Source organism: Callorhinus ursinus, unplaced genomic scaffold, assembly GCF_003265705.2.
Source record: "Callorhinus ursinus isolate GAN/ISIS: 27379988/994484 unplaced genomic scaffold, GSC_fseal_2.0 scaffold85, whole genome shotgun sequence".
NCBI lineage: Eukaryota > Metazoa > Chordata > Mammalia > Carnivora > Otariidae > Callorhinus > Callorhinus ursinus.
The window spans coordinates 1,955,807-1,973,589 of NW_027397147.1; the positions used below are offsets into that span (position 1 = coordinate 1,955,807).

At 43.3% G+C, this 17,783-nt stretch overlaps 1 protein-coding gene across 12 annotated transcripts in view; it reads right to left on the reverse strand.

Annotated features, from left to right (window-relative positions):
• USP31 (ubiquitin specific peptidase 31) overlaps positions 1–17,783 on the reverse strand; it is a 252,683-nt gene that overhangs the window by 174,790 nt on the left and 60,110 nt on the right. For 10 of the 12 annotated variants that reach the window (XR_012376776.1, XR_012376773.1, XR_012376777.1 and 7 more), the window contains exons 15-16: positions 17,239–17,391; positions 13,846–15,141 (exon numbers count right to left, since the gene is read on the reverse strand). Coding sequence is in view for 2 of the 12 variants with exons in the window: in XM_073887946.1 (XP_073744047.1) it covers positions 13,846–15,141; positions 17,239–17,391 (1,449 nt within the window). In the remaining 10 variants the exon portion in view is untranslated. Of the gene's footprint in view, positions 1–11,229; positions 15,142–17,238; positions 17,392–17,783 lie in introns of those variants that run through there. The other 2 variants (XM_025855466.2, XR_012376781.1) reach the window with 2 other exon arrangements.

Sequence of the window (17,783 nt, forward strand, 5' to 3'; positions counted from 1 at the left end):
ACGTGGTGCTTAATAAACACGGAGAATATGGATGGCCGTGAATTCCTCCCTTAGCCTAAACTCCAGCATGATGGATTGATGCTTCCTCAACATGGCGAATATTCCTCCAGCCATTCATCAGCCCTACCACAAATACAGGTGTCAGCCCGAGCAGATGTCAGCCTCTAACTGCCTCCTCCAGAGAAAAGCCCGCATTTCCCACACAGGGACCTCATCAATTTTGCATGTGCTGCAGTCCCTTGACTTATTAAATATTTATAACAATGTCATTATTTACCAAACAAGCTACCCGGCTGTGCCCAAGGCCCCAAGAGCCAGGAGCCTGAGTGTATGGAGCAGGGATCTCCTCTCAGTGCCCTTTTGCCTCTAGAGACCCTTTTGGCTAGAAGCATTTGGGTCTAGCAAACAGGTTTCTCTGTCTTCCTTCAAAAATGCATCTGTAAGGTCTCTCCAGGTTTTGGAGAGGGAACAACGGGGCCAGAGGTGCATTATCCTCGGGGAGACCAAAGCACAGTGAAGCTTAAGGGTGTCGCAGAGCTGGGACCCTCCCACCAGGGACCCACATTTGCCATTCTGCCATCCTTGCCAAGATGTCCTCACTGTTCCCCTGATCCACTCTCTAAGTCATTCTCTTCTCTGATTCCACAATCAAGAGCTCTAATGCTTCCACGTAATGGCCCATTATGTCTCTAGGCAAGAGACAAAGAACCTCATTCACTCCACAAAGATTTATTGAGATTTACAAACATTTAGTTGCAAGGCACTGCCTCAGGTGCTGGGCTGTCTCGCCAAACTCACTACTCCGGTCTTTTTCTCTGCCAGAGCCCACCCTTCTACCCTCCAAAACACTGGCGGGAAATGTCAGATTTACTTCTTTTGATTTTCTTGCAACTTGGTCATAAGCAGGTAACCAAGATCCTGGTCAACAAGAGGGAATAACTTTTAGAAGGGGCTGGGGATGGTCTCTGGGAAATATTCTCTTACTGGTCAAGAGACCTAGGGAGAGACAGGTCCCGCATTCTTCAGCTGGACATTGTCAAGTTTACGCAACTGTGGCAGCCACTGAAGGCCAACTCTGGGGACAAAGGCTACCGTGGCAGACATAACCACGGTCCTCATGACACTGATGAGGTGCTGATGCAACCCCTGCTCCTGTTCTGCTTCTGGATTTCTTATGAAATCAGGTTATTAAAATGTCTTTCTTTTGCCATTAGACCACAGTAATAAAAACTGTCACAGGCAAGATCCACTGATGGATCCTAAAATTTGAGGAGTTGGCCAAAGTCTGAGGAGATATTTGCATGGTCTCATAGTATCTCTCCCAAGACATTTATTAAGTACAAAGGGAAAAACAGTAATTTTATAGTGGAGAAACCCAAAAATGTCACCTTAACCAAATGACCAATATTCTGATATCACCAGTAACAGAACATATCAATACCATGTACTCCCTATGCACTGAGAAGGGCATATTGCTTTTGTGATATTCTTGCCAAAAAATGCAAAACCTCAATCTAATTGGGACAATGCATGAGGTAAACCCAAGCAAACGGACATTCTACATAACTGGCCAGTTATGGCTCTTCAAAACTGTCAAGGTCAAAAAAGACTAAGCCCTGTCACAGATTGGAGGAACTAAGGAGAAATGACAAGTGCACTGTGGGACCTAAGACTGGACAGATGTGGAAAAACTCATGAAATCCAGATAATGTCTGTAGTTTAGTTAATGGTATTGTACCAAGGCTAGTTTCTGGTTTTGAACATTGTACTACGGTTACACAATATGCTGATATTCAGGGGAGCTGGGTGAAGAGTATATGGGAATTAGCTGAACTATTTTTTGCAACTTTTCTCTGAGTCTAAAATTATTACTTTTTAGTTTCAAAAAAAAAAAATTGAGCCAAGGAGGTTCTCCTAAATTCTGTTACCAAAAAGCAGAAATTTCCTCACTTCCTGAATTTGCTATAATTACTTAGAGATTACAAAGAAAAGGACTTTATACAATCTAGATTCTCCTTCTAGTAACTGCATGGCTAAATACAGTTCTACATGTTATTTAATTCCCTTATTTACTATCCTATAGGGAATTGGGAGTAATAATGTGAAAAAACACAAGCCTTGTAGTATTAGGCCTAATTCACATCCAAGACCTATCACTCATTACCTGTGTGATCTTGGGTAAGTCATTTACTCTCTCTGAGCCTCAGTCTATCTATATATGCATAAAATGGAAATAAGACCCTCCAGTCAAGGCACTGAGAGGTGGCTTCTGTGCCTGAAAGTGAGGAAAGGATGACATAAAATGGGGTTGGAGAAGAGGGCAGATTTAGGACCTACTTGTGGAAGTGGATCTGGACAGGGCTTGTGAACGGATGTGATGTAAGGATGGGGGTTGAGGGAAAGACCAGAGTCAAGGATGGACCCCTGGTCTGGACTGAGCAGCAGGGATGGATGGTGACACCAATTACTGAGTCCTAAAACAGGCTGGGAAGATGGAGAGGTAGCAACATTTAAAGAGATAGTGGCTAAAAAAGTTTCCAGGTTGGATTCATAAAGTACAGGATAAAAACACATTTAGAAATGAAACCAGTGAAAAACAAAGAGAAGCATCTTCAAAGCATTTAGGAAAAAAAAAACCAGCAATGCACCTTCAAAGGAACAACCATGAGATTAATAACTGACTTATCAACAGAAATAATAACGGCAAAAGACCACGGAATGAAAAGGAAAGAAAATCACTTGCAACTTAGAATTCTATTTCCAGTGAAAACACCCTCCAAAAGGAAAGGCAAAATAAAGACCTTTTCAATCAAACAGAAGCTAAGAGAGTGCATCATTTGCACAGGCTGAAAAAAAAAAGAAAGAAAGACTGAAAGGAATTCTTTTTTTTTTTTTTTAAGATTTTTTTATTTTTTAACAGAGAGAGAGAGAGAGAGAGAGACAGCGAGAGAGGGAATACAAGCAGGGAGCGTGGGAGAGGGAGAAGCAGGCTTCCTGCTGAGCGGGGAGCCCGATGCGGGACTCGATCCCAGGACCCTGGGATCATGACCTGAGCCGAAGGCAGACGCTTAACGACTGAGCCACCCAGGCGCCCTGAAAGGAATTCTTCAGGCAGAAGGAAAAGGACTGCAGGAGACACAATGGAACACCAGAGGGGAGGACAAGACACCGAAGGCGAACGTACTGGTACATCTAAATGGACACTGGCTTTCAACATTCGTAATCATCTTAGTTACGTGTATGTATCTATACGTGTTAAATACACATGGAATTGGAATGCACAGCAACCAGTAACAAATGGTGGAAAGGGTAAAATGGGAATCAAAGTGTTCTAAGACGCTGAAGGGCCAAAAATTACTACGTCTTCTTAGACTCTTTTGAATCAGGAATGCATGCTGATACCACAAGGACAGCCACTAAAAAAAGAATAAGAGGATGAATAATAAGCTAATAGAGGTAAAAAAATGGAATTTAAAAAATGCTTGACTGATCTAAAAGAAAGGCAAGAAAGAAGAGAAAAAGAAACATAGAATAGGTGGGACAAGTGTCGAAGGAATAGTAAGATGGGAGATAAAATCAAATATACTTGTAATTAATGCAATGTATTAAGTGTAAACAAACCAACCATCCCAATTAAGCCTCCCAGTGATCATGTAGACATTATCAGCCACATCTTAACAGGTGAAGAATTTGAGGTACAGAGAAGTTAAGTAATCTGCCAAAGGCTGTCCAGCTAGGAAGTCACAGTACCAGAATTTGAACCAGCAGCCCACCTCTGGGACCTGAGCATGTCACCCCTCCAAGAGCTCCCCCTCCTCTCTGTCCACCCAACACTATTTTAGGTCAGCATTCCACAGACTGCACCTAGATTCCTGCAACAAGCTCCTAGCCAGGGCTCGCTGGTGCCACATTGTTGCCATGGTGACCCATGCCAAGGCACAAACTGGATCTCATCTCTCTCCTAAATTAAAATTTCTTCCTGGATTCTCATTTACTTCAGGACAGATCTAAGTCATGAAAGGTCCTTCAAATGAGGCCTCTGCTGGCCTCCCTTCTCCCTTCATCTACTGCTTCCTGCCTTCCTGCCCTACATTCCAGGGAAGTTTGTTTCCTGTCCTACATTCTAGGAAACTTTGATTCCTGGGGTTTCCAGAAAGTACCAGCAGCTTCCCCAGTCAGGAAGGTATGAGCTCTGCTCCAATTGCCCCTCCTCTGTAAAGATCCCATGAGGGTCAGCCCTTCTCTCCATCCCTATTGTTATGATTAGGAATGGCACTATTCCCTGGGCACTTTCTCTATGCCAGGCACTGTGCCGGATGACGCATAATGGGCATCCTTCCTATTTAACCCTCACAACTCCATGATTAAAGTACTGTTCTTCATCTTCTAGATAGGAAGGGGACTCAGAATGGTTAAGTGGATTACTCAAGCAAATCCACTAATTCAGGTAGTCAATTTTTACTAAGTACTAATATGCTTGGCACTCTCTGAGGTGCCGGGAAAGAGCAGAGAACAGAACAAGTAAAGAAGCTATAGAAGTGAGCTTATGTACTCTGTATGCATACAGACTCTATGTTGCATATATACTGCATATAGACTATATACTGGATATGTATTGCATATAGACCGATGTAGCATTTATACTATTGCATACAGACCAAATATATTGCATATATTCTATGTTGCATATATACTGCAGATAGACTGATGTTGCATATATATTGTAGATTATGTTGCATACAAACTGTGGTAGTTGGTGACAACTTACATGAAGAATATAATAAAGTAGGAAAGGGGGAGAACATGAAGCAGGTTGCAATGTTTAAAAGGATGGTCAGGGAAGGCCTCGCTGAGACGGTGACATCTGAGTAAAGACGTGAAGGAGATGACAGGATGGGCCATGTGGGTACCTTGGATACAAGCCTCCTAGGCAGAATTCCAGGAAGTGTGCTGGAAGAGGGATGGGTACAAGAGATGCCTTGAGGGAAGAGCAACGAGTAAATGGCACGGCAGTAAGCACCGAAATGTTAATTATCTATCAACCAACTTGACACCGGGTAGACCATGAGCTCCTTGGACATGGTCATTCCCCCAGCATTCTGGCATACAGGAAGCACTGCAAAACAAAAGAATCTGGACTTCGATCTTGAGTGCAACAGTAAAGAGACACTTTCTCCACCACAAACTTTTGTGGATTGGGAACCCTGAAACTGGCACCACCCATCCTCAGCCACACAGCACCATCCCCACACATGCCTTCCTTTTCCCACTCTCTGAAGGGATGACGAATCTGACACTGTCTGAGTCTCGGAAACTGGGTCTGTATACTGTGGGCCTCCGTGGATTTTTCTGAAGCAAAGGAAAGGCGCAGGAGAGCCTGCCAGTGGTGGGGAGGCCTGATTCTGACTACAACCCTGGTTTCACTCACAACACCTTCCCACTTTAAGAAAAACCGAGCTGTAATAAATACAAAGAACAGGTCAGATTAACGTCACAGCCCTGAACTCTTGAAGAAATGAGGTGCAAGGCCATCAGGCTATATGGCATGATACAAAGACCTATCACTCTAGGAGAGCGCCCTTGTCCTTTCTGTGTGTAGCCAATGTTGACAGGGGGTGAGAAACATGGCTAAGACCAGACCAAATCAAGACTGAAATCCAGAGGGTTCTACATGAGGTAGACCCAACCCACCCGGAGAGGTGAGATCTACCAGATGACCTGCATGGAGATGCCTCAGACTCAGAACAAGGCCGCAAAAAGGAAAACCAAAACCACCACCCGGGAGAACTTAGCAGCGGGCCTCAGAAAGAGAAAGGGGACACTGAGGATGGGAAACAGGCCGACGCCTCATCCTATGGAGGTATAGTGGCCTAGAATCATTCCCTGGGCCCAGAGGAACATGTGGTCCAGGGCCATGGGCTTTATCATGCCCCTGCTTTGTCCAGAAAGACTGACAGAGGACAGAATGGTGTACAGGGAGATACTGATCATTCAAATATTTGAAAATAATCTTCCAAATTCTATGGAGACAGACAAAATGATCCATAAATATCTGTATGACTATTAAGTCTATGTACTTTATGACACGCAAATACTTTCAAGCATAATGAAGTCTCTTGAATAATCAGTGTACTACATGGTTAAACTCTTTATGGAACCTACAACAAAACTTCACTATTTAAAATTAGAGAGGTTTATAAGTGCTGTACCTCGGTTTTAGGGCATGTGGTTCACACCTGTCCTTGGTTAGGAACCGTTTCCCTGGCCTAATCCTAAACCATCCTGCTGAGCTTTAGAAAACAAGATCTGCTCTATGACCTGCAGTTAATAGTTTCCAGGAAAAACAATGGCTGGTGGTACTCATCTAAACCAAAACCCCTGCTTCGGTAAAAATGCACTCAACTCATAATGAATAAGCATGTCAACCGAGAGGCCAACACACTAGACATTTAAATGACGACGGTGATCTTTGGTGCCCCCAAGTGGTCATAAGTAATGTGACATCCTCGACAGGGAGTCCTGTCCTGAGAGGATGTAAAGACTAGGAAAAATTTTTTCAGAACATATGGTTAAAAACGAGGATATCCGGGGCAAGAGAGGGCCCAGAAAAGAATGGCTCCTTTGCGGGAATTGAGCCAGACTGTGAGTTCTTGCCCAGCCCCATGGCCCAGGACACACTACCTCTTAGAGAAAGTGGAATAATCCCTGTGAAAATTAAAATAAGCATAGATGTGATTTTTTTTGTTTTAAAATTTTACATATAGAGTACCTGTCTGTATTCTTTTGTAACTTGCTTTTTTCACTTCACACTATGGTTTTAAAGTATTTTGTAGAGATCAGTGTGGTATAAAGATGATTCCTGCTTAATTTCCAAGGCTAAAACCAAAGACATAGGTTGGCAAGGGGAGAAAGAGGAATATGGCTTAAGGAGGGCATCATGTAATAAATTTATTATATTTTGTTACATTTTCCACTTTTCTCTTAATTCCAACTGTATACTATATAATCAACTGCTGTTCCAGAAATAAAACATTTTAAACATAAAAATATAAATTTTGCTTCTTAAAAGTGCATACACCTTGAATAATAAAACATACAAATAAATAACAGAAGTCAGTGACACAACTCATGCACTTGTTTCTAAAATAATTTAAAATGTATGGTACGCTTTTCTTCCAGCCTCGAGGAAAGACATCCTGCCTTCCGTATTACTATACAACTAAAGAAGAAAATGGTAGAGAAATCACTATTAACGGTGCATGAACAATATCAAGGCATTTTGTGTACAGTGACAGGGACATGCAGCTTTTAAGACAACTACAGAAATTCCAGTGTAAAACTGAAGCGTTCAGGGAAGAAACTGTTTTTGTAATGGGGCTTGAATTCGATTTTAACCAGTGGTGAGAGGCACAGTTGGTGAGCAAACCGACAGGGAACACAAATGCATATTTGAAAGGCCGACAGAGAGAACTTGAGCTTCAGAAAACACCGGAATTGCCTTCCCATCTGGTACGAGGATGCCGCACCACTTAGAATAGCACCTATAGGCAACTTCACACTGCAAATTCACCACCACAACAGGCCGTTCTGCTTCGAGGGGCTTTTCTACAGGGGGATTTCCAACTTGGATTTTTACTTAAATCTTCATTCCTTGAAATGTTGGAAACATCAGGTAAGTTGTGTTTTTTTGCTTTTTTTTTTTTGTAGGTAGCATCATGCTCAATAGGATGAAACCACCTAAGAAACACAGCAGACTACTTTGAAATTGTTGTAAGTGCCTTCAGCTCACCACAGATTAAAACTAAATTTCATTTGCCTCCACAGGTAACATATACTGCCAAATTTTTGGATGAGTATTATTTGATATTTTGTAATTACATGAAGAAGCACAGAAGGTTACCAAAAAAAAAAAGACTCCAAATAAAATGTCTCACATTCATTTTTAAACTAAAAATAACTCCTAAAATTACACTGCAGATAAGTAGAGAATGAGCTAACTAGGAAATTAGGTGGCAGCCTGGAGTTTGCTATTGTAATTACTACAAAGATAGTCATTCTATCAAAATCAGGAACAGGTTTTCCAAGGCCACAAAGGCTTTACTTCAGCATCTTCTAACTCAGAGTGACTTCCCAACTCCCCTGTGGGTCTAGCCCTGTGGTGGCACCCAGGGAAAAGACCCTAGGAAGGATGCACACCCCACAGGGGACTCTGTCTGCTCCAGCAAACTGAAGACCACTGAATCCCAACAGACTGGCAAGTGTTGGGCCACCCACCAAACGCTCCAAACACCCAAACAGGGTCTCAAATCAGAAAGGCTCCCTTATTTCAAACAGGATGTTAATATCAGTGGTTCTTTTTTCCTTTCCTCTCCAACGAAACAGAGTCTGAGTCACTCCTGAATGCTTCACATGGCAGTGATTCTCACCATAGGGATGGTGTAGCACAGTGGTTCTCAATTCTGACCGCAAATTAGAAACCCCCATGAGCTTTAAAATATATGGCAATTCCTGGGACCTGCCCCTATACTAGTTAGATCAAAAGCCTGGGAGTGGGACCCAAGCATTTGTAAAAGTTCTCTAGATGATGCTAGTGAATGCTGAGTATCAGAATCTCAGATAAGTCATTCAGAAGAGGCTTAACAGAATCTTGGTGAGAGTACATGTATGAGATTTGAAAAAAGCCTTGCAAGCCTGCAGTGGATCTCCCTTCCCTCCAAAATTGGGAAACACCTGTTTTAAATGCTTATGAGATGGATCTAGAACCTAATCCACTATAGAATGCAACCATAAATTCCACGAGCTTAGTCTTATTGTGACCAGTGGCTGGGAAGCTCCAAAGCTTTCCAAAACGGCTCTAAGTCTCTACAAAAGCATTCTAAAATTGTTAGCACTATTAGAAGCCACATTCTCTCCTTGTGACCACGACAGAACCCTAGAAGATATAAAAAATTAAAATCTATAGAAAATGGCAGGTTATTTTCAGAACAAAATACTTTAGGAAAAGTGTTCAGGCTAAATACAGTACATAAACCTGTGTGTGTTCAACATATCCAATTCCACTCCTGCTTGCAAAATACTTATTTTACATATAATCTTGCCAACGATCAAAAAAACAAACAGCAAAGAGAAACATGTGCAAAGCAAAACAAGAAAACATATTCATGCTCTTCAGTATTGATGACAAAGCCACATGTAAGAAATTACAAATTCAAAAATAGAGCTCATATAATCCAAGAATTGCCTTTTTTAAAATTTACATTTAGGGTAGTCTACATTTTATTAGTTGTTTGCATAGGTGGTAAGAACATGCTTTCTGGGTTATATGGGGGCGAAGCAAAATTGTTGTCATTACTTGGGGAAAAAAATGACTGGTCATGCTCAAATTGCAACTGCAAAATGAACACTTTGAGAGTTGATCAAAAGGCAGTGTGAAACACTAAGTGTTCATTTAAAGAAAGCACAGGAATTCCCCCCCAAAAATGTAGTCAGGTTTAATACAATAATGTATCCTTTATGAACATTAAGACAGACAGTCGGCACGGTAGTAGCAGCTACTTTCTGTTTATGATATAGGCACTGGTTTGTCAGCAAATTTTGTTCTTCTCAATTCCAAATAATACAAGTTCAACACGCCTCACAGAATATGTGTTTTATTGAAACTGTGCTTATGATTTGCATACTGTCTCAAAAATCCAACCCAGAAACACTAACTATCTTGGCATCCAGTAATTCTGATAACCTACGTAGGAAACAACAACTTCAGCTCTTTGGTAATTTGTCAGAATGAAATGTAACGTCAGATGTCAATCTATTTTTAAAAACATGTTTATTTGAAATAAGTGAGCTTTGTTCATAGCTCATCTCTGCTCCATTTTTCCTAAAGGCTGACACTACTGCTTCCTGGACATACTGTCCCTAGTTTTTTCCATGATAGTTACTTTAGAGGGATGGCAATTTGTCCCCCTCCCCCAACCCCCACATCTATTTCATACACACGTGGATGACCAAATTCTAATGGAAAGTGACTTCATAATGAATTTTCAACCCCTAAGTAGTAGAGACAGCTCAGTCTGAAAAAGTGGATGTAAGAGTAAAATGTCTCCAAAGATGAAGAAGGGCACTTTTGGTTTTCGGAACAGGAGAGACTTGCTCAAGAGGACCACAGGCCTTGACTGGTTCACCAGAATCCATCTGCTCTCTTTGTTTGGGGGGGGGGGACCGTCACCCCATTTAGGGTATCACTGGCATCCCCTGGCTCATCGGCTGGGCTCCCAGGGTTCCTCGGCTATAGCGAATTCCTGACACTTTCCGCTTGCCTTTATGAGCAAAGCAGGCCCTCAACGAATGCTTGCAGAATGAATGAATGAATGAGAAAAGAATGATTACAAGGGTTTAGGGCAGCTTCATAGAGAATTACAATATTTTACCAGACCACAAATACTCCCACATCCATTTCTACTGGCCCAGCAAGGTATTACTTCCTTTCAGTTAGGCTGCTTTTAGGATGGGAAAACACAAGGGCTAGGAGGTGATCTTGAGATGACGTGAGCTTAACAGTTTCGTTGTGCTTCCACATTATACAAGGGATTACAAAGGCAAGGTGTACAGCCGTCTGAAGGAATGACATAGCCTCAGTGCACTGGATGTTCACAGGAAAAGAAATCAAAAACAAAACGTTTTTTTAAAGCAAAAAACATTAAAGAGCCACACTCCTGTCAGGGATTACTCTGTGCCTACCAGGAAATAACTGCTCTAATCAGGCCCACCTGGTTGCCAACCAGACACTCAGGCCCACCATCCTTGGCAGATCATTTTTAACCCCAAAGCATAGATATGCTCAGTGTGCCAAACATCACTGGGAAAATAAAAACAAAACAAACACCAAGTCCCTAACCTACTGAACAACTGAACTGAACCAAGTAATAATTCTACCATAAGATCTTTCACACCTCAAAGAGTACCTTCAAACTTTTGGGCAAATAACCTTTGCTGTAACTTAAAGGTTGTACCTAGTAGATATGGATGAGATTTTCATTGTTTACCAAGCACAGAAATGGAACAGCTTAAAGATGAGTAGACAATGCCATTATACTTCCTGATTTTTTTTCATTTAAATCTGAAAAAAAAAAAGACTAAACTCCATAGACATATTGTTTACAGGTACTAAAATTTTATTTCTAGGTCCCATGGAAAATTAAAGAAATTTGTAGAGTTGTTTTTTTTGTTTGCTTGTTTTTGTTTTTTGTTTTTTTGAAAACACTAGATATAATGGAAAATCCGTTCCTGGAGGACTTGAGAATAAAAATATTTGCCACTGTGAAAGTTAAACTAGATCCTACTTATGCTTAACTGGTAACAACCCCAGAAAAAGGTGTTATTAAAACCCTGTATGTAGTCAAACTATAATTCTAAGGCTGTTTCAGAGCTTCAGATAGGAGATTTCAAATGAGATTTATCTATTTCAAAGAGAAGAGAGGCTCAAATCAGACAAACATTCAACTCCTGATACTGATGATCCCATACTAGGTGCATCCTTTCCAGGAAATAAAAGTGACACAGAAAAACCAGCGGTGGCTAAACACTGATGGGGCTGTCAGTGTGCCTGTGGAAGCAGTGACCACACTGAGGGCAGCCAGTCTTGGACAGTCACACTACAGTAGAGGAGAGGAACGCTGCTTTGGGAGACCAGAAGCCCATGCAGTGCAACAGCGATACCTAGTGAAGGGGTAAGTACAGGACCGAGTGCACCGGGCAACAGGCTCACGTTCAGTGAACTTCATGGAGCACTATGGTAACTTTCACAAGGCTGAGTAGCCAAGTCTTAAAAATTGCAAGGGTCTAAAATGCCAGCTACACTCAACAGAAATGGCCTCCAGACTTGCAAGTTACCTGCTAATGCTCAAAGTAGCAGCAAAATAAAGTTAGAAACCTATTGGAAATATTTCCCAAGAGGTATTCATGGGGGTGGGGGGGGGGGACAGAAAAAAAAAAAGGCAGTGCAGAATTCATAGCTATGCATGTGTACATGTTCTAATTACTTCACACACAGCAATACTGAAAAGGGAGGTTATAAATGGATCCGTGCACCAAAAGTTCAGGAAGAACTGGAAGGGTTTATAATTTTTTTAAAAGTTAATATTTAAAAGCATATAAACTTAGCATGCTATATTTCATGGCAAAGTGACAAATGCTATTCAAAGAGAAATCAGGACCATGACTCTCTTGACATTTAAAAAAAATAGAAAAAAAAAAAAAAGCTAAAAATTGCCAGGATACCTCCAAAAAGCTTGAAGAACTATGTATCTTGCTTATCTGTGAGATTTTTGTGAGGTTCCTCGGTTTTCTAAACAAGAAATGCAATTTGCACTGACAATGCCAGATGGAACATGCTCCAATCCTGCTTCTGAGTCCTGGGTAAGAGATTAAGTCTTAAGCACAAAGAAGAAATAAATGACTTACTGAAAAGCAGTCTACAACTGAGACTGACAGGCAGCATCAGAAGTGCACACATAATACTTTGTCACACGATGCTTCAACACACCATCAACTGACTTTTGGCATTAGGCAACTTCTTTCCTCTCCAAGTTACAAGAAACATGGGCATGCGCACACAGGGCAACACGGAGCTTTCAGCTTCTAACATAGAAAAAAGCAACATCAGAGAAGGAAAATGGTACAGATTCATGCATCCAGTTCAGAATCCATTTTTTTTTTTCCGGAAATCTTTCAAAGGTGTCAACTGCTCTACATTTCAAAATCCCATGGCCATAGCTAGCGAATTTAGAAGGAAAACAAAATTAATCAGTGACTGGCTCTCTGGCTGCCCAATTTGCCACCTCTTAGGACATATCCCAAGAATCAAGACAGCTTATGGTACACACATCTTTGCAGACATGAAGCTATGAAAGACTTCATTTCTACCTCTAGAAATTTCTATCTGTGGCAGTCGGAGAAATGACAGTCACTCACAGGCCACCTTCTTCGTTGTGCATCCACCCTAGACTAGCTGAGTATATACCTGAGAAACATTAGTGTTAAAATATTGCCCTTTGCAGAGACTGGTAGATGGGGCCAAAGTGCAGAAAGCAACAGTCTTCTCTCGGTTTGTTTCACTGTTAGCGTCACAGTTTTTAGAGCTCCTGGTGCCACACGACAATTAGCTGTGAGGAAAAATCCTGCTCAGATGAAACCCAAGTCAAATAACCGATCCTTCCACAGCACACACTAATGACAGCTCAACTGGTTCACAGGTTTCCAAACCCTAGTATCCAACAAAAGTCATTAGAGTTCTCTAGAAAGAAATATGTACAATTGCTAAAGGGACCACCCAGGGTCTCGTCTACAATTATTCCAGTTAGCTTGGTATCAATGCTTTGCCTATGGCTGTTATTTGGTTCATGGCAGAATAAGGCGACGCTTTTAACAATCTGCAGTTGAATTCTACACACACGCACACACACTAGGCACATGACCCGAAACATACAAAACAAAAGCATAGAGGGCTTTGGTGGGAGGGAAGGGGTTCTAAATAAATAAACATCTTTACAGATAAAACACGTGGATTGCAGAAACATCACTGAGGTTTTTGAGAAGGCCGTGCAGAGGTTTGCATGCTAGAAGAAAACTGTTTTGAGGATTTCGCAGCAGACTGCCTGCCACCAGGAGATGGGGGCACTCCAGAATCTAGCTGGGAAGACTTGGATTTGCGAGTGGACAGCAGGGAATGTTTAGCAGAAGCAGGGTCCTTGGAGACAAGCTGCTCTTTTCCAACTGCACTTGCACTTGGCTGCTGGGAACCTGGAGGCTGGTAGCCTTTCTCTGCCTTCTCATCCCCAGCATTCTTACCAGCCAACTTGACAGCGCTCCCGCCGGCCTTCTTGGAAAGCAAGGTTGTTTTGCCAAGGTCAGTCGACCGCCGGGTTTCCTTCTGTCTCAAGGCTGACTTGAAGAAGGACAGTCCCTTGTCCTCCGACTTGCTGTCCCTCTTCAGACCAGCCTTCATGTTTGTGTTGGGGGAACGCAGGCTGGCCATGGAGGAGCTCCTGACGTGCTTTCCGTCCCCTCGGCCCTCCCCCGACCTGGCCTGGCTCACCCGAGGGGAGTTGGGTTTAGAGCTGGAGGAGATGCTGGCTCTGTCCGAAGCCAGGCTTTGCCTGGAGCCCTCTCTACTCAAGCTCCGGTCTGAAGTCCTGCTCTTCCCAGGAGGGAAGGGACCCCTTGCAGCAGGGCCCGAGGCTTTTCTGGCAGATGTGGAGGAAGCAGTGTAGGTAAGGGAAGATGATTTCTGCTTCTGGGGCGAAGGAGATGACACGGAGTCCTGGGGTTTGGGGGAGGACTCCTTTCTGGGCTGGCCAGAGGCAGGGGAGGAATGCCGTCCACTGGCCCTGGAAGAAGAATCTGCTTTGCTTCGGGATCGGGAGGGCTTTATAGAAACTTTTACAGGAACCGGAGAAGAAGGGGATGTACTTGAAAGAGATGATTCCTGGCTTGCCAAGACTGGTCTCCCCTTCCGCAAGCTTCTGTCTGGCTCAGAAGCGCCTTTGGAGCTGGGGGATCTCTTGGCTGTGCTGTCTGATTTCTTTGTGAGGGAGCCCGGGTGGCTTGTGGGTTTCACCTCTTTGACTGGAGAGCTGTCTACAGAATCACTCTGATCCACATAAGCAATCTGGTTATTGTTATCAAATGGATCAGAGATTGGGGGCACACGATCCCCCTGTGCTGAGTTTTTGCTCTGTGTGTCTACAACACTGGAGTTCAATTTGCAGGTGTCTGATTCATCTCTGAACACACCTTCCATGACAGCCAGAGGGGCCCGGCCCACAGCCTTGTGCTCACGTCGGCTGTGACTATCACTTGGTTCCTGGTAACTGCTGGCAAGGTTCCTCAAGCTGCCAAAGCAAGAGATGGAGACCTTGTCGTCCAGTGCCTCCCCAATCTTCTCCAAGGTGGAGGCAGAGGTGTGGATCGGAGAGTCCCCTGAGAACCGGGAGGGAGAACTGGAGCGCATCTGCAGCTTGGCGGACAAGGACCAAGAAGGTCTAATGCAATTGTCGTTAACGGCCAAGGGGCTGGTGACAGAAGATCTGGATGACAAGCTCTGACGCTGGACACTTCTCACGAATGGTCGAGTTGAGAAACCTCCTGAATGCAGCAGAGAGAATAGCATTAAGCTAAACCGAAAACACGTCCCAGCAACACCTTAAGATATTGAAGATGGAAGGAAGGCAAGTCTGGTGGAATGACAGGAGCGTGACTTTCAGAGCCAGCATGTCTGGGGTCACAAGAGCAGCCACGTGACTTCCTTTTCTGAGCTCAGTTCTCCTATCTATAAAATAGGGACATTCTAACTCAGGGATCAGCAAACTGTCTCTTTACTTCTTGCTGTGCGTCAGGGGTCAAGAGATTTAACAGCCCAGGCAGTTAATACTCTAGGCTTTGTGGGCCAACTACTCAACTCTGTCACTGCAGCATGAAAGCCACCACAGAAGACACATAAACAAATTGGTGTGACTGTGTTCCAATAAAACCTTATTTACAAATAAAGGCAGGGGCCATATTTGGCCCATAGGCTATCTGCTCTCACAGGACTACTGTAAGAAATAAAATCCTGAAAGTCCTATGCCCACCTGGCATTTCACAGACGCTTAGTAAATGGGAGCTACTGATCCAGCTTCTTCATCTAACTAAGGAGAACCAGGGCCCACAGAAGTCAAGTCGTTGCTCAAGATTACACAGAATCAGAGGCAGAGCTAACACCAGAACCACAAACCCTTGCCCCCGACTCAATGCCACATGCAGCCTGGCTTGTAATTATTGACTATAACAGCAGATTGGTGGAAAGAACCAGAGACGATACACTCCTATCCTGAGTGACTTCAAACTTCTAAAGGCAATATCCATAATTAGAATAATATACTCCTGAGTCATCTCCAACTTCCAAAGAAAAAGTTCATAATTAGAACTACATACTTCTATTTTGAGTGCCTTAATACTTCCTTCCAAAGAAAATATTCTAAATTAAATTTCATAGATACTTTGGTACCGTAGCTGTGGTATTTATAAAACCATCCAGATAAGACTCCCAGAGACAGGCTCTGTTCTGTGGGCACCACCCGGCACCAGTGTGATGATGATGCTTAAGAGGATACTGATTTCACCAACTACACAGACCGAGGGCAAACCAGCTTACTGTTAAAACAACAGTGAATTCTAAATTTAAAGGCTTCATTGAGAAAAACCTCTACCTAAACAAGCAAAGATCCACTGGCTGGTTTTCTATAAAATGTCAGGAGCTTAGCAATTCCAGCTAAGTACTCTTGTTATTTTGTCTACAAGCCAGAAGAGGGAGCGGTGCTGGAGCTACATTGACGCAGACCTCCCCGGCCAAGTGGCCCCGTTCAGCCTCCTGTTGTTTCCCTCCACTTCACGTTCTCACAATTACCCATCACTAGACGCAGATTACAGGATTACAGCAACCGACATGCTGGCCGCAGAAGACTTGCTGGGAGATGAGTCACCATCCTCATTAGAGAAGCTGAGCTCACTCTCACCTCCTCCCAGCCTCAGCGCCTGGGCCGCCTGATCCTTCCTGCACCACCTGGGGCTCCTGTCAGAACTGAGGGTTCTGCTGCCATTACTTAAGCGGTAGGTAAAGGTAAAAAAAAAAAAGTTCTATTTGTATCATATTTCCCAAGTTTTTGTATTGTGACCATCTTCAGAATTCTTAAAAACTAACTTTATGCAGAGGCAAGAGTTTTTGTTCTAGATGCTTCTGTACTTAAAAGAACATGCCACAAATTCCTCTAAAGGAAACCGCGGTGGAAAGGGGAGAAGCCAAGAGTCAGAAAGCCCCCAGCAGAGCCAGCACAGCAACTCCTCCTTGCCAGGAAGGAGGCCCTGGGCAAATCACCACCCTTGCGGAGTCCCCTTACAGCTTATTTTAGGAACTTTGAAAAGCACTTTGAAAGAAATGTATACATTATTCTACAGAGTTAAAGCTCCAGCCTCCACGCTAGACCTTAGAAGTGGAAAATAATGAAGTAGGAGGAGAAAGTCATCCTAGAGGTCACAGAGGAAAAGCGAATGACCCAGTTTATAGAAAATGGCATTTATGATTGTAACCCACAGCTACACAGCCCTTTTACCAGTCTTCTTGGGGCTTAATTCCTAAGCATGAGGGACCCTGTGCTGTGTCTGTGAGACACCATTGTAGAAATGTGTCACAAAACCCATACCCACCATCGTCTTCACTCCTCTCCCCAGCCATCTCCACCGACTCGGACAACGAGGCCAGGGAGGTGCGTCTGGAGGAAGCTGCGGAGGTCACGCTGGCTTGCTTGCTCCCCGGAAGCCGGCTCACCCAGTGTTCACACAAGGAAGAACTTGTGGAACCTGCAGTAAAAGAAGCAGGCACTAAGGTCAGGCCAGAATCCCGGGCCGGCAGCTTGGCACACACCCTCACGAAAGTGCTGCTGCTGGAGCTGGGAGGTGGCCGACATCAGTATTAATTCCCAGACCCCAAGCAGACCTGTGCCTGCTTGAATATCCCTTTAAGATGAGAAGAAGGAGGCCAGACTCTCGCACATGTTTATAGTAATGAAATGCAAGTATAGGCATGGACACTTAGTAATGCAAAGTACAGGTCTTAAGTGCTGGCAATAGAATCGTTCATACTCATTCTATAAATATTTATTAAGCACCTACTGCCGAGTACTGTTCTAAGCACACACAGAAAAAATTCTGACACAGAGCAAATAAAAGTGGCATGCTCCGTTATCTTCTTA